Genomic DNA, 24939 nt, shown 5'->3' on the forward strand with positions numbered 1-24939 from the left:
AGGTCAAGTAGAGCACAAAAGGAAATTGATTGAATGACATGCTGTTTTTTCAATTCATGTTTCAGTGTTTCGGCTGGAGGAGGAAGTCGTTAAGCCTCAATTCAGAGCACAAGCCAAAGAGCCATGAAAAAGACTACTCTCATGTGTAGCACCAAATTTACCCTATAAAACACATGACACATCATGAAGAAAGCCAAAGAAAAGGCAGTTCCCACGAACAGGGTACTGGTAATAGGGCCTGAAATTCTTGAAGTGATTTTTTAAATTATTATTTTATTTTATTTGTATTACTTTATTTTCATTATTTTATTTTATTCATCAGGGAAACTTTGTTACTATTTGACATACCCCCATATTTTTGTCATAATTGTGAACATTAAAGCAATAAAGGGGCCACGACAGGAGCCACTTGTGAGACACACAAGTGCTGAACAACTGATCTACTGTTCATTATACAGCATTGTTACTGAAAAGTCAATGAAGCCATAGTAACCAAGAGCAAAAATAGTGACATTTCCTGAAAATGCCCATACTTAATTTCGCTGAGCACAGAGAAGATACACATCTGACACACAGGGACCTCCCTCATGCACTTAAACTATTAAAGGAACTTTGTTAAGATGTAAAGAGGTATTGTTTGGGATAAAATGACATATAAGATCTAAATATAATTTCAGCCCATCAGCCATTAGTGTTTGGAAAGCTTCTCTGTAAGTGTAGCTTGCCAAGCTACAAGCTAATTAAAGTAGTAAAAAATCAGTAGTAGAGTATAAGCCACTAACAAAAAGTAGCTAACTACAAATAGCACTATGTTTATATCTAAATATATTACTTTATATTGAGTAATATATTTATAGCTAAATAGCAATTGAGTACACAATACAATGTTACATTAAAAACAACCATTTAGCATTTAACGCATTGCACTGCTACCTGTTAAAAAAAGTAACTTGTTACTAGACAATCAACATAATTTTTTTAAATAGATCAACTACTGTCATGCGAACATGTAGTTAAGTTAGTGGCATCACTACTTTTAGTTAGTAACTCCCCAACACTGCATTTAACAGAGTAAACAATAAATGCTGTGGGTGCATTAGGTTCAGGTATCATCCTGCAGCTTTTTCTTGCTCTTTTCCATCCTTCTCTTCCATGTTCTGCTCTATTAGAATTGTGGTTTCCTTTTTCATGCTCTCTGCCTCTCTCTGTGGGTATGCTAGCAACAGGCTGTCTGTAATTATCTGTAATACTGCAGGGCTTAGGGAGTGAGTGTATGTCAGGGTGAGCTTGGACATCAGAGCTTTGAAATACAGCCAAATCAACTAACAAACTTCCTCTGTATCTGCACTCTTGTACATACTTCCATTCTGAGCATCCATCATTATTGTACTACAAAAAGTTAAGGCTGTCAATTTAAGTTATTAATGGCCTGTGTTGCCAATTTAGTGACTTTGTCGCTAGATTAGCAAATTTTCAGGCCCCTCTAGCGACTTTTTTCTTACGAAAATGTGACTAGTGACAATTCTAGCGACTTTTTGAACTGCTGGTTAACATATAGTCATACTGTTTTCATTGCATGACAGAAAATATGTAAATAAGAACAGTTTTATTGGAGCCACTTTTTGTATGTGTATTCAATGACTGTATGTAATGTCTTTGAATTATCCTCATTTGGGGGCTTTTGTCAGCAAATACAGATACATGTGGTTGGTTATTAATTTGATTAGTTAATTAGCATATGTAATTTCTAGTTATATAATATAAAAATATTTATATTATCATTTATATATTTTTTTATTTACATAAATTTACATTACCGTTTAAATGGGGTCGGTAAGATGCAATGTACTTGAAAGAAGTCTCTAATGGTCGCCACTCGCCAAGGCTGCATTTATTTGAGCAAAAATAAAAACTGTAATATTGGGAAATATTATTACAATTTAAAATAATTGTTTTCTATTTTAATATATGTTAAAATGTAATTTATTCCTGTGAAGCAGAATTTTCAGCATCATTACTCCAGTCTCCAACCATTCTAATATGCTGATTTGCTGCTCAAGAAACATTTCTTATTATTATCAATGTTGAAAACAGTTGTGCTGCTTAATTCTTTTGCTCTTATTCTTTACTGTCCCTTTTGACTAATTAAATGCTTCCTTGCTAAATAAAAGTATTAATTTCTTTCAAAAAACAAAGTTTTAATGACTTATTCTATGAACTGTTTTAGGCTGATTTGCCCCAGCACTGAGTACATACATCTCTCTCCCTCAGCCTCTGTGTTATTAATAGACGCTCTAAACATCAACCTTCTAATAATACATGTGAAGCGTTTCCAGTCCCTGCCAAGCAGCTGGGTTTGGAGGGCTCAGGGAGGCAATCAAATTTCCTGGCAACATATTACTCTACATTTGACAAATGAAACCAAACGGATGTGTGGATTTGCATCAAAACATGGCTGAAGCTATAGATTATCACACATGGTTTTCTGTATGTCTTAATTAACAGTTGGCTGAGGTTGAAGCCACGGTGCAGCGGTTAACACAGACATGTTGAGCTTTGGTAGCCATGCAGATCTGACTCTGATCTATGAGTCTCATAAAGCATTAAAAGCCCAAGAAAGTTCAGCTCGTCTGATACGAAGGTCATTCTCTCACCATTCTCAGACTGCCACCAGGACTTCTTGCGGTGTGCTTTGAAGGTGGTGATGACATTCTCGATGCGGTGACTCATGGGGTTGACAGAAGGTTCATAAGGTCGCCGTGAATCACAGTGGAAACACTTCTTCTCTTCCTACATAAGGTCAAGAGTCGAAAATGGAAAGGATCAGCATGCACTGCATCATCAGCATCTTCACAAAAAGCTCAAAATGGTGTGTGTGTGTGTATGGTGTGGTTACCTGCAGATGGCTGACAATGCAGTAGGGTTCTCTCCTCCGCAGGCCACAGGTGGACGATGCTTTCAAGTTCGTTTCCCGACCCACCAAGAGGTCACCGGTTGCAGGATAACAGCTTCCATGGGAACAGCCGTGAGCAAGATCAGGATCCTGTGCGCTGGTCGTTGACAAGACTTTTAATGGAACAGAGAGAAACAAAATAGACATGATGAGCAGAACATGATTGTATTTTTGAAATGTTCAAGTAGAACCTTTAGAGTACAAGAAAAAATTAAACATCAAATTTTTGTTCTCTTGCCAGTTTGGCCAACCAGAGCTCAGGCAATTTTCCATTAAAGCTCAACACATGCCAAGTTTCCACAAAAAGTCCCTTCAGTCTGTGGTGCAAGAGAAAAACAAAGCTGTTTAGCATGATGGGAAATTATTTGGCAATATCAAATTAAGCCAAATCATGAATATTGTGTTTTTTTATTTGGCTATTTACACTGTAAAAAATAATTCTGTGGCTTAGTAAATATTACAGAAATTTTTAACTTTGTTAACTTAATAAAATCTCTGTATATCGTTTACTTGATTGTTTGAGTTAAACATACCAAAATAATTGAGTAAAAATCCAACAGTTAATTTTATCTAAAATTTACAGATATATTTAAGTTTTTTTCAATAAAATAATTTAGTATTTGACTAACCAATTATTTCTTTATAATATACTTAATATATATGTGAAATTTCTATCAAAATATTTGAGAATGTTTAATTAAACTGATCTGTTTCAAGAAACAAAAAAATTACTTAATTCAAATCAATATTATTAATATATTTAACACGCTCTTAAAATTGAGTAAGTTTACTCAATTAAAACAATGCCCCCCCCCTCCCCCACCCTCTGACGTGACGAAAACTCGACGGTTGGAGTGAGCGTGGCTGTTTGAACTCTCCAGTCTCCAGAACAACAGCTCTCTTCTCAGCGTCGCAGATTTGGTGCATTTTCACTGTGAAATTCAGGTTGGTGTATGTTTTATTTTATCTATAAAATCATTACTGTGCTTTAAATCATATTTAATGCAAAACAACATACAGAGGCGTAATTCGACACCTAAACGAGACGAGAGCCGCGTTTGTCTTTTTGCGTGATTGAAACGCTTTGCATAAACACATGACTTTCATAATGATAATGAATATAATTATTATCATTTGGATGATAAAATGTCCTCAGAACTATCACTTTTTGTTTATTGGCAGGTTGTGTCAGTCGCTCGCAGTATATTTCGGCTGTGCCTCAGACAGTGACTGTGAGTGAAACGCAGGACGGCGGTATGAAGTTCAAAGTTCACCCGCAGAGCGCGAGTCTGTCTCCGGCATGAGGACCAGCGCAGATTCGGTGGATATTGGATAACAGAGTGGTTGATTACACTTGAATTAGGCTACCTGAATGTTTAAATATTTCATTTTTACTTGTTAAATAAGTTTAAATGCAGGCAATATTGTATACATGAAAAAACAGTCTAAAATGTGCTGTATTGCTGTACTCATTGAAAATAAAGGCCAATGTAATGTATAATGGTGGTTGTCTGGAGTACTATTTTACAAAGGTTTAGAGAAAATAAAAAAGTTAATTTTACTCATTAATAAAAACAGTTAATATTACTCATAAATATTGTTTTTTTTAATGTTTAAATGTTAAATTATTTCTACTCAATTTTATTTGTTAATGTACCAGATGCAGTTACTCAGATTTACTTAATTTTTTTACTTGCATTTACTCAATTCATACAGTATATTTCATTGATTTCACAGCTTTAAAATTTACTCAATTTTTTTGAGTGTAAAAATGTTTCACCAATAAAATTGAGTAAATAATAGTTAAACTTTTTACAGTGTAGTTTCTCAAAGACTGCCATTAGTACTTTTTCACTGGTATTTTCACAAGTACACTTCAGTAACAAGTAAGTAGGTAACATTGATGCTTTTACGTGAATCAAATGAAACTTTTGTAATGAATCAATTAAAAATAATGATTCATTGTTTCTGTGTGTGTTAAAATGATTTAGTAAATAAAGATAAATAAGAGCAATACCACTGTTAAGAGCAATACTAAACGATTCTTAATCATGTTAATTTTATTGAAAAATACTATATAAATGTAATTAGATTTTATTTTCTACATTGAATATTTAGAATCTTTCTGTTTGGTCAAAAAGATGATTTCTCTGAGTGAAAAAAACCCTGAAAACTATTAAATATTGCGAAAAGGCTAAAAAAATATCAATACAATACGTCTTGAGCTCTATTGATCAGCCCTAAACACTTTGCGGCTTTTGCAGCCACGGTTAAATCTTGGGTTAAATCAAATCTCAAATGTAACTGTGTAGCTTTAATTAGAGAGAGAAAGAGAGACAGAGAGCAATCTTTTACAACACCCAACAGCTGCTAAAAATTCCTGCCACTGTCCCAAACAAACCATGTGAGATGATATTGGGGTCTGCAGTTAATAAAGCTGGGACTGCTCCAGACAGGTGCTGTGATACACATGTACACTCCGTGTGTAATTTGTCTCGATAGATTTCTAGCTTTTAATGTCAGAAATCAAATCTAAGCTAACACAAAAAAAGAATTAAGAAAGTGGACTTGAGTAGCCTGGGAAAACTCTTGTTTACAGCATTTATCCATCAGAGATCTGTGCCTTCAACACAAGACAGCTGCGTCTGTCTGGCACCGTACCATCTCTTATCCTTCTGCCACCAAAATACACACACACACACACACACACACACACACACACACACACACACACACACACACACACACACACACACACACACACACACACACACACACACACACACACACAAGGACCTGGCCTCACACATCCACATACGGAAACACACCCACCTTGAGTCAAACTCCCAAAAAAAGTCTTACTGTAAACTATAGGAACTGATGGGAAAATGCCTGAGAAAGGAATTAAATTCAAATTCAAGGGAAAACCATCTCCATCTCCTTCCCCAACAGGCAGAGCAACTAAAAACAGATAAGTCTAGATACACCCAATGCAATTTCTGAGCAATGACCGAGCAATGAATCTGGTGCTGGTTTTACATTTAACCTTTCTGGCAGTGTGTTGACCACAAAGCAGTGAGAAAGTGTACAGAAGCTGAATTATGGGAAGCAAAGGCTTAAAAGGGTAAGTTCACCCAAAAATGAAAATTATGTCATTAAAGGAGAACTCCGGTCAATTTTAACATTGAGCTCATTTTTTTGTACATTTGGAGTGCTGTCAATACAGAGAACAACGACAAAAATCGGTGTTGCCTACACCGAGTTATTCTATTTTTAAAATTTGCACCCTATTGACTTCAATGGGGCAAGTAGTAAGCCTGCTTTTTAGCCTCTTAACATCCTTGATGTGTCATTACAAGTGCACAGAAAATGTGAGTGATTCCTTCCGAGTGAACACGGGTGAATCTGACTGCAGTAGATGTTAGAGATATTAATAAAAATGAAGTTAATTCAGCCAGCGCTCATACCTCTGTTTACATCCTGTTTTCGGTGGAAGGCCATAGTAATCGATTGTCGAGTTCACGCGCGTGATCATAGGCACTAAACCTATGCGCGTGAACTCGACAATCGATTACTATGGCCTTCCACCGAAAACAGGATGTAAACAGAGGTATGAGCGCTGGCTGAATTAACTTCATTTTTATTAATATCTCTAACATCTACTGCAGTCAGATTCACCCGTGTTCACTCGGAAGGAATCACTCACATTTTCTGTGCACTTGTAATGACACTTAAAGGATGTTAAGAGGCTAAAATGCAGGCTTACTACTTGCCCCATTGAAGTCAATAGGGTGCAAATTTTAAAAATAGAATAACTCGGTGTAGGCAACACTGATTTTTGTCGTTGTTCTCTGTATTGACAGCACTCCAAATGTACAAAAAAATGAGCTCAATGTTAAAATTGACCGGAGTTCTCCTTTAATGACTCACCCTCATGTCGTTCCAAGCCCGTAAGACCTCCGTTCATCTTCGGAACACAGTTTAAGATATTTAAGATTTAGTCCGAGAGCTTTCTGTTCCTCCATTGAAAGTCAATGGACGGCATACTGTCCATGTCCAGAAAGGCAATACAGACATCATCAAAGAAGCGACGAGAATACTTTTTGTGCGCAAAAAGTAAACAAAAATAACGACTTCATTCCACTATTCATTTCCTTCTCTCTAGGCCTCGAGTGAGTTCACGTAGTGTTTTTGCGTAGCGCGTCTGTGTTGTACGTCACACGCATCACACATGACCAGCGTCGGCCAATAGTGAGCCTACGTGTGACGTACAACATAGACGCGCTGCGCAAAAACACTACGTGAAATAGCTCGAGGCCCAGAGAGAAGGAAATGAATAGTGGAATAAAGTCGTTATTTTTTTTTTACTTTTTGCGCACAAAAAGTATTCTCGTCGATTTATAAACTTAAGATTGAGCCACTGATGTCACATGGACTACTTTGATGATGTCTTTATTGCCTTTCTGGACATGGACAGTATGCCGTCCATTGACTTTCAATGGAGGAACAGAAAGCTCTCAGACTAAATCTAAAATATCTTAAACTGTGTTCCGAAGATGAACGGAGGTCTTACGGGCTTGGAACAACATGAGGGTGAGTCATTAATGACATAATTTAAATTTTTGGGTGAACTAACCCTTTAAATGTGAGTGGCAGAGGAGTTCCTCTGTTAAAAGGGATAGTTCACCTAAAAAAAAAATCCTGTCATAATGTACTCATCTTCATGTTGAAATTTTGAAAAATGTCTCTGTGTTTTTGTTTTAAGTTAATGGTGTCCATTGTTTTCGACCCTGTTAACTTTCATTGTATGGACATAAGGGTGAGTAAATGATGACACCATTTTTTTTGCACTATTCTTTTAAATATTCTTGACTATACAAGACCCAGCAGGTGGATTGAGAACGAAAAGTTCCCTTTAAGGATTGACAAATGGAAATAGTTTCTCATTTAGTTGCTACACCCACAATGAGCAATGATAATAAATGGTGACAGCGAGAACACAGTTCATACTGTTGTTGTCATGTTTTTATGATGATCAAACCGTGTGGCTTGGTTCATTTAGTAGCCTCTCACTCATAAATGCAGGTTTCATACTATGTCCGAAGGTCTGCTTGAGAAAGCTGCCCTTCAGTCAGTGTGTGTGCCACTCGCTGCTTCTGCCTTACATGGACAAGCTCTCAGGAATGTGGGAGGACAGCTGGCACGGCAGACATACCTCAGAGCTAACAAAGACCTGCTGTTTCCTTACTGTACTCACTGAGGAGATTTCAAACTAAATACCCCATAGTCAAGGTAGTCAAGTTAGCAGAAATACATAAAATGCATACCAGTCTTGGATGGTGTTGAATAGAATATACAGATTACAATAAATGAATACTGTTAAGTATGTAGCACAATCTATGGAGCTCCGCACATGACAAGTGGGGAAATATATGTAGGCCTATAGGGGTTGGCAATATGGCAAAACATGATATCACTTTTTTTTTCCAGGAAAATCACGATTCATTTACGATTCTTTTTCATGTTGGTTTTACTATTTTGCAAGTGACTGAGCATTACAGACAAACTAATGTCCCTATTTTAAAAACAAAGCCTTACAAGGTAACACAATATAAAACGGGCTCGGACACCAACACAGACACTGGCACAGGCAACGGCATGGACACGGGCACCGTCACAGACACCGCCACCATCACCATCATGGACACCGGCACCATCACGGACACCGGCACCATCACGGACACTGGCACCGGCACGGGCACCAACACCGGCACGGACACCGACACCATCACCGTCATGGACACCGGCACGGACACTGGCACCATCACGGACACCGGCACCATCCCCATCATAGACACCGGCATGGACACTGGCACTGTCACGGACACTGGCACCGGCAAGGACACCGGCACGGACACCGGCATGGACACCGGTACGGACACCGGCACGGACACCGGTACAGACACCGGCACGTACACCGGTACAGACACCGGCACGTACACCGGCATGGCAATGACACAGGCACTGGTACGGACACCGGCACGGACACTGACATGGGCACGGAAACCGGCATGGACACCAACACTGACACTGGCACATACACCGTCACAGACACCGGCATGGACACCGGTACGGACACCAGCGCGACACTGGCATGAAACCAACACGGGCACCGGCGCGGACACCGGCATGGACACCGGTACGGACACCAGCACGACACTGGCATGAAACCGGCACGGGCACCGGCATGGACTCCGACAACAGTACCAGCATGGACACCGGCACCGGCACCGGCACCGACACCGACACCGACACTGACACCGACACGACAAAAAATGCGAATTTGACTTGGTGACATGAGACTCACCAACAGCAGTTACATAAACAAAACTAGACAAGATACAATGGAAACATGAGGGCTATTTAAACACCAAGAAAAATGACTAACAAGAAACACCTGTGAACAATCAAGACGATCAACCAATAAGAATATGAAGGCCTATATCATGGCCACAAATTAACAATACATTCCCACAATTTACTAACACATCAGCACGTTTTTAAACGTAATTATAAATTATTATATTGTGAGTACAATTTAGTAAAACGAGGGACAGAATTAGTTAAACATTTTTTTTTTCCTGCATGTCATGTAAATAAGGTTGGACAGACAGACAGACAGACAGACAGACAGACAGATAGACAGATAGACAGATAGACAGATAGACAGATAGATGGGGCTGCTATAGGGGCTGTGCAGTAATCCTGACAAGGTTCACTGACTCAGAATAGACAAACTCAGTCTCAGTGTAGTACAGTGCAGCCTGTAGTAGGGCAGAGTATGTTATCTATATCTCTGAAAACACAGCCACAGGCCACAGTGATTGTGGACCGGCCATATCCCACAATGCTCTCTGGGGTCCTGTTTGTCCAGTCTGAGCTCATCTTTTTATGGCTTTCTCTCTCTTACATACATTCAGACTTTCTCTTTCACTTTTTCATAAGTTTTTCTTTTTCTGTAAATCTAATAAACCTCCCTCCCTCTCTTATCTGTAGTTTTGGTTTCTGCTGGTCTGGGTTTGGCTCTGTGTGCCAGGTAGGGATTATCACAGCTGGGACTGTCCGCTTTGTTCAAGAGCTCCACTTTTTCATTTTCTTGCATCTTTGCCCCTCTCAGCTTTCAGAGGGGGATTGTTCTCGACCAGGGAAAGCAGAGAATCGCCTCCTTGTGTCTCTAACCCCAGAGAGTCATTTTATCTTGGGGACTGTTCATTTGACAGGAGGGGAAAAAGTGACACTAGCATGGCACAGAAAACAGCCGGTCATTTCCTAAATAGACCATAAAGAAGCACAGGGGCCCCACTGAAACAATTTTAAGCAAGGTTTTTACACAAATAGTGTGAAACTACCACAGGTCAAATGTAAACAGCTTTTCAATTTAAAAATCTTGGTATGCATTGACCTTTGACGTACTGTCCACATCCGTCCACCTGCTGCTGGAATGCAGAGAATGAGGTAAGAATCTTCTAGAGATCTGACCAGGGTTGGATGAACTGAAGCCAGAACTTCTAAATACGTGCCTTCCATACCGACCCTTCCTGTGAAAAAGATCTGCACACAAGGTCTCTAGCGTCCCTATATGCATCAGGGATGCGGTACCCGCTATAAAGGGTGTAACCTAAAAAAAACTGGGATCAAACATAAAGTTTAAAGAATGTCATTGAAAACTCTACTACTATTCTGAATATCGGGGAACATACTTATTGTCCACATCACGTTACACAAAATTTTATTTTTTGAAAGTGTCCAAACATATCCTTATGCTTTATTTTAAACAGTATATCTACTGTTTTATTGTTTAAAACCTCCAATATTTTATTAGGTGAAATAAAAGGTTTGCTTGTGCTGTCTTTCTTTGAAGCAAATAACCTTTTGGATTTTTAGTAGTATTTGATGGAAAATCGATTATTGCAAATTCAGAATAATCCGAAACATTCATTATAATTAAATTTTCATTTTTGAAAGTTACTGACCTCAAACTTTTAAACGGTAGTGTGTATATGTACTGAAATACAGAAATAATTAATATCGTGATCTAAAGAGATGGGTTTTATCAACAAATCGAGAAAACAATGCAAAGACATTCATGTGTTTTTAGGTGTGGCTAAATGCTTTTTGTGGCTACTGTGTGTGACAAAAGCAGACAACGGCAGACATAAACAGTTTCAGTCTCCTCACAGTGACTGTCAAAGCCTGAGCAAGACATGACAGTAATGATGATGCAGCATTCAGATGCCCTTGTGGGCAAATGTGAAATATAGAGAATACATGCGGATACAGGATGTTGCTGCTGGTAATCTTACTCCCTTTTCACTGAGTTTATTTTGGCACTGTGAGTCTAGTTAGTCTGACGAGAGGTGTCTGCTATTTGGAGCCCACTGCCCAGTCTCAAAGTCTGCTCTCTCCTCTAACCCTAGTGCTATTTCCAGATCCCGTCATATCTAGCTCCTCTCCAGTCACACATCCCCACACTCCTCTCCCAAAGTCTCTTTCCTCGGCTCCTGTGGCTCCTCCAATGAACAAAACAGCTGAAGCCCTGACAGATGAACTGATGTCACCAATGAGAGAATGTCCTTATAGGATTAGAGATAATCAGTCTTTAGATACTTGTTTTTGAGTTTAAATGAAACACATAGACCTTTTCCCAATAAGACTGCTGGGAATAAAGCAGAAAGATGATGAATTGTATGTTCCTGCCCTACTCTCATACGGCACTAAGTCAATGAGAACTGAGTAAAAATATTAAATCTGCTAAAAACACATACATTCCAAACAACCTAACCACATTCATAGGTTTAACATGCTCATAGGTTTATCTGATCTATAAGGACAGTATTTTAGAGACCTTATGGAAATTAATCTTCTACCTACACTGTTTAAAAATTTGGGGTCAGTACAATTAAAAATAAATAAAAATAATGCTTTTAGTTAGCAGGAATCCATTCAATTGATCAAAAGTGACAAAATCCAACAGTGATTCTTACTAACACTTTTTAGTTAACTTTACTTAATGTCTTAACTTAATTGTTAAAATCTAGTAATCTGTACTATTCACATACTATGCTTTGTTTATTCAGAAAACCCAAGTAAAGATTAATTGATTGGTTTGAGTTTGGTTTTTGAGGCGGGGAAATTCTTAATGGACTTTTCACTAATTTCCTCCACTTCTGCAGTTAATTTTCTCTCTTTGCATTCACTCATCTCCCAAAGTCATCTTGAATGTTGAATTGGCAAAACAATTGAAAAATTTGAGAGAACCTCACATAAGCTGACTTCATAAATTGATGTTGATTTTCCTAAAATGTTTTTAGTCGCCATTATGGCAATTAGTGTTCCCTTTGTTTGGGCACTTGGAACTTCATTTATTCTACTGTAATTCTCTTCCCATTAATGCAGCGATGCAATAAGAAATCAGTAATTTGGTTTAAAGAGAAGTAATATACACTCACCTAAAGGATTATTAGGAACACCATACTAATACTGTCTTTGACCCACTTTCGCCTTCAGAACTGCCTTAATTCTACGTGGCATTGATTCAACAAGGTGCTGAAAGCATTCTTTAGAAATGTTGGCCCATATTGATAGGATAACATCTTGCAGTTGATGGAGATTTGTGGGATGCACATCCAGGGCACGAAGCTCCTGTTCCACCAAATCCCAAAGATGCTCTATTGGGTTGAGATCTGGTGACTGTGGGGGCCATTTTAGTACAGTGAACTCATTGTCATGTTCAAGGAACCAATTTGAAATGATTCGAGCTTTGTGACATGGTGCATTATCCTGCTGGAAGTAGCCATTAGAGGATGGGTACATGGTGGTCATAAAGGGATGGACATGGTCAGAAACAATGCTCAGGTAGGCTGTGGCATTTAAACGATGCCCAATTGGCACTAAGGGGCCTAAAATGTGCCAAGAAAACATCCCCCACACCATTACACCACCACCACCAGCCTGCACAGTGGTAACAAGGCATGATGGATCCATGTTCTCATTCTGTTTACGCCAAATTCTGACTCTACCATCTGAATGTCTCAACAGAAATCGAGACTCATCAGACCAGGCAACATTTTTCCAGTCTTCAACTGTCCAATTATGGTGAGCTCGTGCAAATTGTAGCCTCTTTTTCCTATTTGTAGTGGAGATGAGTGGTACCCGGTGGGGTCTTCTGCTGTTGTAGCCCATCCGCCTCAAGGTTGTGCGTGTTGTGGCTTCACAAATGCTTTGCTGCATACCTCGGTTGTAACGAGTGGTTATTTCAGTCAAAGTTGCTCTTCTATCAGCTTGAATCAGTCGGCCCATTCTCCTCTGACCTCTAGCATCAACATGCTGGATGTTTTTCCCTTTTCACACCATTCTTTGTAAACCCTAGAAATAGTTGTGCGTGAAAATCCCAGTAACTGAGCAGATTGTGAAATACTCAGACCGGCCCGTCTGGCACCAACAACCATGCCACGCTCAAAATTGCTTAAATCACCTTTCTTTCCCATTCTGACATTCAGTTTGGAGTTCAGGAGATTGTCTTGACCAGGACCACACCCCTAAATGCATTGAAGCAACTGCCATGTGATTGGTTGATTAGATAATTGCATTAATGAGAAATTGAACAGGTGTTCCTAATAATCCTTTAGGTGAGTGTATATATATATATATATATATATATATATATATAAAATGTATGAATGAATGAATGAATGAATGAATGACGTATAACATAACTATATTCATGTCAATTAATAATCTTTTATAATTTTGTTGCAAACACTTATGTCCTAAACACCTTGTGAAACTTTTAATTGGGTTTATATAATCCCTCTATATTTGTGGTCCATCTTGCAATTGATCATACTTGAGTAACACAGACTTCAACATGCAGCATGCAAAACACAACAATGGTAACAATTATATTTGACTTAAAGTAAATGATCAAGTACTCTCTACAGTTATTTTTTAACTAAGCATTTGTCAGTACCACATTCCTATTTCACTTTACTTGTTTTTTTTAAGGCAATCGGTTTTCATGCTTTTTTGTCTAACTAATTCGATTTTACAGTGTATGAAAGATTTCTATTCTCTTTTAAATGCTGTTATTTTGAACTTTCTAGTCATTAAAGAATCATTAAAAAAATCTATCACGGTTTACAGAAAATATAAGAAGCAGTTTTTACTGTATTTTTGAACAGTATAAATGTAGTATAAGTCTTAGCAAAGTATGTGAACTGACCTGTTAATTGCAAAAAAAAAAAAAAAAAGCTTTCCTTAATTCTGAACGGTTGAACAGTTGCCCTCTTATGATTTCTATTAATTAGTAGTTTTCTTTTGTGATTACGTCCCTGCAAGAGTGATAAATTGAACCTTACTGTAAACTGTGTTACTAAATTAGTTGAAATGTTCTTTGAAGGAGTTGCTGGAGCTGTTCCAGCTCATTAAAGAGGATGTTCTGTGGGCAGGTTCTCCGGGGAATACGGGTACAGCATGAATTATAATGTTTCTGCACAACTTCCCTTGACCTGCATGAGAGATCATTCTTCATTCCCTCAGGACAGTCTGTTAAAATACTTCATATCCTGACAATCACGAGGTATATACAGCTGTGGCACATACGTGTCCACATGTGGAGCATGAGATTTGTCAGGAATCAGAAGGTCAAAGGACTGAGAAAGTGTGAGAAATGTGAAAAAAGTGTTTCAATCTGTGAACGAATCATTCTTTGGAGTCGTCTCTTTTCAATAATAAATCCATATCACAAAACTGTTCTGCATGCTCTGTTCAGAAGAAAAAAATTGATGGTGCGTTTATGACTTTTTTGAAGCTCTAGTGGATTGAAAAGAGCGACCAGAAGGAATAAAAATCTTGCGGGTTTGGAACAACATGAGGGTGAGTAAACAATGCCCCTTCAAACTGATTGGGGCATCTGGAAAATCGACTGTCTGGAGAAGAAAAGGTGAAAGCTACCATGGGTTCTGCATCGTGCCAACAGGGAAGCATCATGAGACCATCCCTGCATGGAATTGATTTTCATCCAAGGGATTGGGCTCTCTCACAATTCTGCCTAAAAAAAAATTCCATGAATAAAGAATGATGTCAATATGTCCTGCAAGACGTTTGATAGACATCTCCCAACGATCCAGGAGCAATTTGATGGAGCACCATGTCACAAGGCAAGAGTGATAATGAAGTGGCTCGGAGATCATTACATTGAAATATTGGATCCGTGGCCAGGCAACTCCCTGGATCTTAATCCCAGAGAACCTGTGGTCAATCCTCAAAAGGCGAGTAGACAAGCAAAAGTCCACAAACTGTGATGAACTCTGAGCACATATAATAAGGCAAGAATGGTTCGCCATCACTCAGGATTTGTCCCAGAAGCTGATATCCAGCATGCCAGTAACAATTTACAATAAGGTTCATTAGTTAGCATTAGATAACTACATTAATTAGCATGAACTAATAATGAACTCCACTTACACAGAATTTATTCATCTTTGTTAATGTTAATTTAAACATTTACTAATCCATTATTAAAATCAAAAGTTGTATTTGTTAAATGAACTGTGAACTAACATGAACATACAGTGAATGACTGTATTTTTATTAACTAACGTTAACAAAGATTAACAAATACAGAAACAAATGTAATGCTCATGGTTAGTTCATGTTAGTTAATACATTAACTAATGTTAACTAATGAACGTTATTGGACAGTGTTACCGTTTTTGCAAATAAAAGCCTTTAAAAATTATAAAATGCTTATCAATTTCCATAGAAACATGTCAAAAATAATCTAAAAACACTGAAGCAGAAAACTTTGCGAAACACAAAAGTTATGTCATAGACAATACTTTTGGCCATGGCTGTCTGACGCTTTTCTCTTTAGAAATCTCTTTCCCCGAGGCAGAAATCTTATTCAACTCAACTCGTGTAAACAGACACGTTTCTTTGCCTTTCATTTCACCACCTCTCCACCCCCCGCATTAGTCCTTTCTTCTATTCCTCTCCTCCACATTGCACCAAAGCTTTAGATGAAACTTGTGAACAAAGGTTCCTTACGGCTTTTCATCTTCTTTTCATCAAGGCTTTCTTTTTATTTCATTTTTTTTTTTCTCTGAAGATGAATAGACAGCTTGAATGGATTATTACATGATTTTTGGAGAAAGTCTATGATGGAATTAGGGTCCTCTAACACAAATGATCAATTCTATCAATTGTAAAGTGCTTAATTCTTAATTGTGATTGGTCGGCACAAATTATATATGCCCCGGCCATTCACACAAATATCACAGGAGGTCATCTAGTGGTATCAGACATTATTAGCATATAGCCTATATATAACCTATATAGATCATTTCTAAACCAGTTCCAACAATATCTGTGGGCCAACTCTATCCACAATCAACTTAAATTAACTCTGTCTGTGAACAACGTTGTCGCAGTCAAACAATCTGTGAACAGTTCAATGGCCTTTAAAATTAAACTCAGACAGGCAGTAGACGATAAATGTGACAGGAACTAAATAAGAGCATCTCCTCATCAGCTGTCTGCCTCCTACAAACCCGTTACTTACATTAGAGGCTCACCAAAAATAACACTCCCACTGCTCTGCCTCTGACACCTCCACATTCTCTCCAGCTTTATCAATCCTCTCAGACACAGAGGCTCCTACCGAGCCCTGGAGCCCATCACTTACACAAAACTTACAGCGCACGACAGCTGGACAGTAACGCTAAATGATAAAGAAAGACATGGAACACAGTAAATACACTGAGGACACTAATGAGTGAGGTCTGGATATATATGGAAACGAGACTGTGACTCTTATCAGTACATACAAAGTTATACGTACAATTCCTCTAATTGGATATTGACCTTACTGTGGCTTCTTTAACAGGCACGAGGAATCAAATTTCCTAATATTTTAAAATAAGAGTTTAATCTAACTCAAATCTTCCTTTCAAGTCTAAAAATCTAATTTATTAAAACTGAATTGCAAAAATGACTTCTGAAACTTTCTGATGCCAGACAGATGTTTCATCCGTTCACCGCATTACTTGCCTATTAGGAGATTAGATTTAGATTTAACACCAGAAGGAAAGACAACAGTAAAATGTGTAGGAAGTCTGTCAAAACGTGTGCTGGAACAGGGTTCCAAACTTCATTATTGGCAAATTATTAAACACTTTTATTCAAATAGCTAATAAAACTCTTAGCCTACTAAACCATTGAATTTATCAACATGCACCATCAATAAACCATTTTAATAAGATCATGTAAATGTTCTATTTAGCTAGAATTGATTTCATTCACTTTAATTTGTTATTTCTAATCACAATCCCACTGAAGGTCATTCGGATAATGGCAAACTCCCAGTTGTGATTTGAGAAAGAAAAAGTTGAGAAAAAGGGAATGTGAAGGTCGAATGAGCAGATTTAGACTCATATACAAAAGGTGTGCCTAATTTATCAAAGAACAATCAAGGATGCATATTTGGTTAACGCTATTGCAAAGATGAGAGAACCTGAGTTAATTCAATGAGTGAAGAACTGTCACTTAATTCAAAACACATGGCCTCTCTGTAACCTGCTGACCTCTTGTTTACCTTTAAGTACGCCTGTAAATTTGTTTCAACTTGAACTAGACAGACAGAGGAAATAAGCAAATAAGCTAATTGGATGCCAGAGGGGGGTAATAACATGGTCTGGAGACCTTTGGCTTTTAGAAAGAGCCTCCCTTCAGACTCATTGTTTGTGTGGAGCATCACAAGTCAACTGAGCCGAGTCTACTGAGACATCAATAGAGTAGACTTCAATTATATTAACAGGTGCAAAGGATTCACGGGTCTTGTGTGGGGTCAGGCACAAAGACATTTGGTGAATGGTTAAACTTAGCCATACACATCTAAATGCAAAGAATGTATGAGTTACTTTCTATACATTCATACTGTAGGTGTAGAAGTATTAGATCTATGCTTATAGTTAATACTTCTGGCCCCAAAAGTATATTAAAACATACATAAAGTCTATCAGTCTGGCCAACTATGAGTGCCAAATATGAAACACTTGCATATCAACATATGGAAAAAAAGAAGAGAGATTTTCAAATGGCAAAATGTATAATATATAGTAATAAAATAAAATAAAATAAAATAAACAGCTGTCTCTCAAAAGCGCATGAAGATAAAATATAAGATATTTTATACGAAAAATAACAACATTATTGATACTCTTGCTCTAATAACAGTACAAAACCACAAAAGCATATCATGAAGAATTTGATTCACTATTCAAGCTACACTTACCATAGATGAACAGTAAGAGAAGCGCGCGCATGGTGCGCTTTATGATGAGCTCCCTTCAGCTGCCGCGCGCCTCTAAAATATAAAAAATCACTATTCAGCAGTCAAACAACTTCACCTTACTTTCACATAAAACCTTTAGTAACATCAGAAATAATACGCAAACGTACGCATTTCTTTAATAATGCTGGAAGCGAATACTCACATGTTTACTGCGATACTGTCGATGGTCAAGCCAATGAGACTTTGGGCGATATCAGAATCAGACGGACTTTCTGAAGTCCTGTTACAGCTGTGGAAATGACTGATGGAAAACATTCGCTGGAGTAAAGTGATTCCTGCGAATCGTAAAGCAACATGGTCCTCAGGGAACAGTGAATTCCACTCAGTGTCTTGGAAAAATAATCCACTACTTGTTTTCCGGAGCGCCCTGCACATGAACGCGCGTAGTCGAACAGGAATGCGCGCGCTCCTCAAAACTGAATCAAAAGGACGCTCACAATAAACAGTAAGTAGTAAAACTTACACACCACTATATTAATTTTTTAAAATATGTTAAGTTTTATCAGTTTCATATGCAAAAAAAAAAAAAACAAATGAAATACCTTCATGTTAAACATTGTCTGGTTATGTGAGTACAGCTCACAAAATGATTTTATTAGTAACTTATTTCAACCAGTGATATTCAAGCCAGACCTAGAGACCCACAGTAACAGGATATAGCCTGTTTATTGATGCGATTTATTAAACATGGTTTCCTATGAAATGTACAATATAGGACTATAAGGAGAAGACAGTCAAGAGGAATGAAAAATATAGTGTGAAACAAATATGATTTTGTGGTATGATATGAATCAAAGCTTAGCTCAGGGTCAACTAAAGCCACTGATCCAAACACAGACAGGATTACAAATGAAAACAGAAAGGATAACGCAAAGATAAAGAAGTTAATAGGCACAAATTTAAAGGTTCAAAATGCCGAAACAAACCTGAAATATTCATTAGAATCATAAACATTATGTTTCATTGTAATTATGTCCAACAGTCTGAGTCTACATGTTTTCTACCATCTCTATCGCCCTCTCCTGTAGATCAGATGTAATTCATAAAATAGCTGTGTCTGTTTCTTCATATAAATAAAACAGAACAACTTTTAAATTCCATATCAAAGGTTTAATGTGTTCATATATGTTTTATACACAATATAAAAAATATGATATGGTGTTAGGCACTTCATTGTGTCTATGTACACCACCGTTCAAAAGTTTGGAGTCGGTAAGATTTTTAAAAAATGTTTTTGAAAGACATGCTTACCAGTTTGATCAAAAGTACATAAAAAACAGCAATATTGTGAGTATAATATCAATTTAAAAGAACTGTTTTCTTTTATATATATATATATATATTTTTTTTTTATCCAGTATTGAAAGACATTTATTTTTATAATCAATGCTAAAATAAATGCTTAATATTTTTGTGGAAACAATATATATATTTTTGGTATTCTTATATGAATAGAAAGTTAAAAGAAACACCATTTATTTGAAATAAAAAATCTTTTATAATAATTATTAATGTATTTACTGTCACTTTTGATCGGTTTATTGCATTCTTGATGAATAAAAGAAATATATATTTAAAAAAACATTACTAACCCCAACATTTTGAACAATACTAGGTTACACAACAGTTTATTTAATACAGTGGTTCTCAAATTGTGGTCTGATTTGATTGGCTTATTTAAAAAAAGAATTTAACACTGAATTCATCGAAAAAAATAACTCATAAAGATGAATTAACTGATACCGTTAACATTAAATGTGTAACATAAGTGACGGTTCTGTTTCACTGTATGTTTCAAAGCCAACAGTCAGCAAGTTTCCACAAAATAAGAACAAAACAGCAGTTCAGAGAAAAAAATATGTGTTGGTGACTCAAGGACATCATCAAATGAGACTTGGCATATTAGGTGATCTGCAGTTTGTTTCCCTGCTCTCCGACACCTGAAAAGGTTATGACAATAATAACTAGTGCTTCATTCTGAAGTGTTATCAATGCCATAAAAATGATGTAGTAAAGTTGTTGATTCTTATTGAAATTGCAATTTGGGTCATAATTAAACAATATGTGAATCACACAGAGGGCGATTGAGAGTATCAACTGATTCCAGGATTTTGTCATTTATTTACAGTTCCTACTGACAGTTATTGTATCCCATGACTTTTAATCTGATAAATTCTTTGATGTCTGTAACATTTTTCTCCAGATCTGCCAGTTCATCCCGCTGATTCTGCATCTTCAGCTCGTTCTTGTTTAACTTTCTCTCCAGTTCTTCAGAGGAGGGAAACAGAAAAAAAAAGAGGAGATGAGAAAAGAGCAAAATACAGATTAATATATTTAAATAACTCAGAATTAAATTTATGCTTAATGATAATGCCCTTGGCTCATAGGTTCATTTTAGCTGCCATAAATTTCCAGTGCTTTACTATAGTAAGTGTTTAATGCAGTCGGACACATACTTCTGAGGGTTTCCATGCCCATGGTGGCCTTATTCAGCAGTTCCTCTGCTTCTTTCTTCATCTCTATGGCTCTCTGGCTAACATTACCTTCTCCCGTTCCTCCCACTGAGTCTACTTTCTCTTTCAGCTTCTTATACAGATTCTCAGCATTTGTCAGTTCCTGGTAAACACAAACATGCACATACGAATAACATTGATGTTAATGTCTGAAGCACTGAACAAATGCAGCCAGATGTTCACACTCATACACAGACCTCTTGAAGTCCAGCAGCCTCTTGAGTTGCATTGTCCGACTGGGCTTTGGCATCTTTTGCCATCTCCCTGTTCTGCTCCGTTTTATTCTTCAATAAATCCACTCCATCCGACAAATTGGCCAATCGCATCATCACATCCATGAGGCTGTTGTCTAAATTTAAGAGTTTGTTGTCAACCTGTCCGAGAGAGGGAGAGAAAGGAGATTAGATCAGTTCAGACATTACTGTTTGGGGTCAATATTAAAACAAAAAGAAGAAATGAATACTTTTATTCAGCAAGGACACATTAAATTGATCAAAAGCACTCTTGAAGACATTTATAAAAGAAGAAGACGACATTTTTCTAGAGCAGCAAATCAGCATTCTGAAGGATCATGTGACACTGAAGACTGGAGTAATTCAGTTTTTCCATCACAGGAATAAATTACTGTTTACTGTATTTTTGATCAAATAAATGCAGCCTCAAATAAACTTCTTTCAAAAACTTCTGAATGGAAGTGTAAGTTTATAAGCATATTTATATAAATGGAGTATCAGGTTTACCGTGGTAGTGATGTTCTGGGCATTTTTGAGGTTTTCCATGGCTGTGGTCATTTCCTTCTCAGCTTTCTTAATAGCACTTTGAGAGGTTTCAAGTGCTTCTTTAGTTTTATTGATATTATTGCTCACTCCTTCAGCTTGTGACCTGGGCAAACACAAAATCACACACAAATTATCATTGAGGGAATACAGATTTCTGTGTAAGAGCGTAAACAACATTCTCTCACTTACTTTGCATCTTGTGCTCTTTTAAGCAGATCCTTGACCTTGGCCAGTTGCTCTGAGGTGCGGTTGATCAGCTCCTCCACGTTGGTGAGGTTGTCGATGTTTTCTTTGATTTGATTGACTATGTTGTTCATCCCGGTCCTGTTGACTGGCAAGGAGATCGCCAAAACCTGCTGGGCCACTTTTTCAATGCTTTCTGGATCTGCTCCCTCCTCTATATATAACGTGAATATAACATGAGTTGTACTATTAAAAATGTATCATACATGATATTTTGCATTTATCATAATTCAACATTTTAAAATGACAGGTTGTGCAAACATTTTAATTTATTCACCCTCGAGTTATTTAAAATCTGAATGATTGTCTTTCTTCTGTAGAACACAAAAGATGACATTTTGCAGTATGTCCAAGCGATCAGTGCCAGACCGAGACTCTTTATTTTTTAAAAGAAATTAATACTTTTATGAAGCAAGGATGCTTTAAATTGATTACAAAAGATACAAAATGATACAAAAGATTTCTATTTCAAATAAATGCTGTTCTTTTAAACTTTCCATTTTATCAAATAATCCTGAAAAAAAAAACGTGTATTATGATTTCCACAAAAATACGAAGTGGCACAAGTGTTTTCAACATTGATATGAATAAGAAATGTTTCTTGAGCATCAAATCAGCATATTAGAATGTTGTCATATTCTAATATGCTGATTTGATGCTCAAGAAACAACTGAAGACTGGAGTAATGATGCTGAAAATCCCTTTAATAATAATATATCCTGTCATTTTTAATATATATATATATATATATATATATATATATATATATATATATATATATATATATATATATATATATATATATATATATATATGAAGAGTTCAGATGCAAAAGCCTCTAAGTGCCATCTGAAATTTTCTTCATTTCATCCTTTTTATCAAGCTTGTATATTTAAGTTCAGTAATTTCACTTAAATGGCAATGCAAATTACCTATTAATTGTCATTTAAGTGAAATTACTGAACTTAAATATACAAGCTTGATAAAAATAATCATTCTAGAAGAAAATTTCAGATGGCACTTAGAGGCTTTTGCATCTGAACTCTTCATATATATATATATATATATATATATATATATATACAGTATATATACATAATATATATAAGAATAGAAATCATTTAAATTGTAATTATATTTTACAATGTTACTGTTTTTACTATATTTTTTATTTATTTTACAATGTTACTGTTTTACTACTATATTTTTGACCTTGGCGAGACATTAACATTAAATAATCTTACAGACTGTAAACTTTTGAAAGGTAGTGTGCATTTATTGTACTTTTTTTGCCAGGGGGTATTCGGCAAAATATATCCTTTAAACCTTCCAGAAATTCAAACAACATGAGGACAAGCACATTTTCATATTTTTCCCCCTTTAATGCCACTGCATTTCCCGACACAACAACAATATTGTCACATAATCACTGACCATTCAAAAAATCTCGAATCTTCTGAATGAAGTCTTTGAGTATCTTGTTGGACTTCTCAAAGAGATCTCTCTTGCTCTGGGCTTTATCGAGAGTGTCCTTCGCTTGAGTCTTCACAGTCTGGGTGAGTGTGGCGATGTCTCGAAGCTGAGATGGAAGCAGAGATTATTTCAGGCTTTTTTTCTCAGCACACACACACTGCACATGCTCAACCTGTTTACCTTTTTAGCCATGGTTTGTAACTCCTCGCTGGCAGCGGTCAGGTTCTTATGAACATCATCAGCGTGGCCCAGGGCCGTCACTGAAGCGCCAACGGTTCCATTACATCCTTTCCCTCCACACTTCAGCGCACCGTCATGGTCACGACAACCAGCTCCTCCACAAGGGCTATCAGGACAGCTACTATTTGCCTCAGCATTGCCATGGCCACCACATACCTTAAAGCATAATAGAAACAAGGATGCGTCACTGATCTAGCTAACAGTTCTCTACTGGTCCCAAACCAAAAGTTTTGCCCAAAGTCTCTACCTTGTTGCTGAGATGACGGACATTTCGGTCTATCTCGTGAGCTTTTTCCTTCAGTTCAGACAAAGTCCTATTGTTGGCAGCAACTGTACGCAGGAAGCTGTTCTTTCTCTCTTTCAGCAGGGCTTCGGTACGGTTACGTGTGTCTTGAGACTGTTCCACGGGACTTTGGGGTCCGTATACGGAGGCGTTACAGCGCTGCTCTGAATTCAGTGAACTCTGGTAGTACTTGCGCACATTTTCAAATTGCTCTGTAAAAGAATAATGATAAAAGATATCAACGTGGGTTAAATGTTTTGACAAAATGATGGTGAATGAAAAGGAGGTCTGGTCATGAGCAGGCGCTGATGTAATCTATAGTTTTTATGCACATTTTTCTAGGCAAAATCTATCGAAAGGACGTAGAAATTGTGAACAGGCTTTTGCAAACCTATTTTAATACCTTAATATGGCAGTGAAACAGGATATTCAACAAAAGAAAAATTAAAGGTTTTATTGATTTCATTTCTATAAATTGGATGGAGAAAAGTGTGTTAAATGTCAGAATGGAGTCATAATGAATGAGAGCTTACTAAAATAATATCCAAATAGCTATTTGGCTATTGGTTAGTTTTATCCAATAGCCTAATTTTGCTGAAAAGACTACAAGGCCAAATCATTTATTCTTTGGAACGAAATCATTGTCATTGGTCAGTTTTGATTTCATGTGTTTTTTGCATAATACTCGATAAGAAATACTAATTTACCTGCCATTCCAACAGTGAGGTAGTTCTCCAGCCCTCTGCGCAACTGGTGAAGCGTATTGTTCAAGTCTTTCAGTTCTTTCTCCAGTGCAGTTAGGTCTTGTTTCAGAGCTTTGTCAAGGTCTGCCGTCACATTCAGTTCCAGAGTCACACCCATCAGACGCCCATCAGTCAAAGCGATCTCTGCTCTGAAATCATGTTCATTTAAAACGTGAATACCATCATTTCACGTGCAAGCAATGTACAAAATAACACAAAAATTAAGCTTGTTGAAAAATAAAACAGCTTTTGCAACATAATGCATGGTTTAAATTCAATTGGAAGAATGAAAATGTACAG

At 37.1% G+C, this 24939-nt stretch overlaps 2 protein-coding genes across 3 annotated transcripts in view; both read right to left on the minus strand.

Moving 5' to 3' along the window:
* The window catches only part of lamb2 (laminin, beta 2 (laminin S)), a 39778-nt gene extending 21137 nt beyond the window's left edge, over nucleotides 1-18641 (minus strand). For both annotated transcript variants that reach the window (XM_081387661.1, XM_081387660.1), the window contains exons 1-4: nucleotides 18508-18641; nucleotides 18306-18377; nucleotides 2897-3066; nucleotides 2655-2790 (exon numbers count right to left, since the gene is read on the minus strand). In XM_081387661.1, coding sequence (XP_081243787.1) covers nucleotides 2655-2790; nucleotides 2897-3066; nucleotides 18306-18336 — 337 coding nt within the window. In that variant the 5' untranslated portion in view covers nucleotides 18337-18377; nucleotides 18508-18641. The remainder of the gene's footprint in view (nucleotides 1-2654; nucleotides 2791-2896; nucleotides 3067-18305; nucleotides 18378-18507) is intronic.
* A 1810-nt stretch (nucleotides 18642-20451) lies between these two features.
* Nucleotides 20452-24939, minus strand: part of lamb2l (laminin, beta 2-like) — a 37978-nt gene continuing 33490 nt past the window's right edge. Inside the window, exons 26-34 of the mRNA XM_081387662.1 lie at nucleotides 24604-24788; nucleotides 23861-24108; nucleotides 23554-23769; nucleotides 23335-23479; nucleotides 21847-22054; nucleotides 21619-21760; nucleotides 21076-21252; nucleotides 20822-20981; nucleotides 20452-20633 (exon numbers count right to left, since the gene is read on the minus strand). Of these exons, the coding sequence (XP_081243788.1) occupies nucleotides 20497-20633; nucleotides 20822-20981; nucleotides 21076-21252; nucleotides 21619-21760; nucleotides 21847-22054; nucleotides 23335-23479; nucleotides 23554-23769; nucleotides 23861-24108; nucleotides 24604-24788 (1618 nt within the window). The 3' untranslated portion in view covers nucleotides 20452-20496. The remainder of the gene's footprint in view (nucleotides 20634-20821; nucleotides 20982-21075; nucleotides 21253-21618; nucleotides 21761-21846; nucleotides 22055-23334; nucleotides 23480-23553; nucleotides 23770-23860; nucleotides 24109-24603; nucleotides 24789-24939) is intronic.

This window comes from Scardinius erythrophthalmus (assembly GCF_964197995.2).
Source record: "Scardinius erythrophthalmus genome assembly, chromosome: 15".
In the NCBI taxonomy this organism is placed as follows: Eukaryota; Metazoa; Chordata; class Actinopteri; order Cypriniformes; family Leuciscidae; genus Scardinius; species Scardinius erythrophthalmus.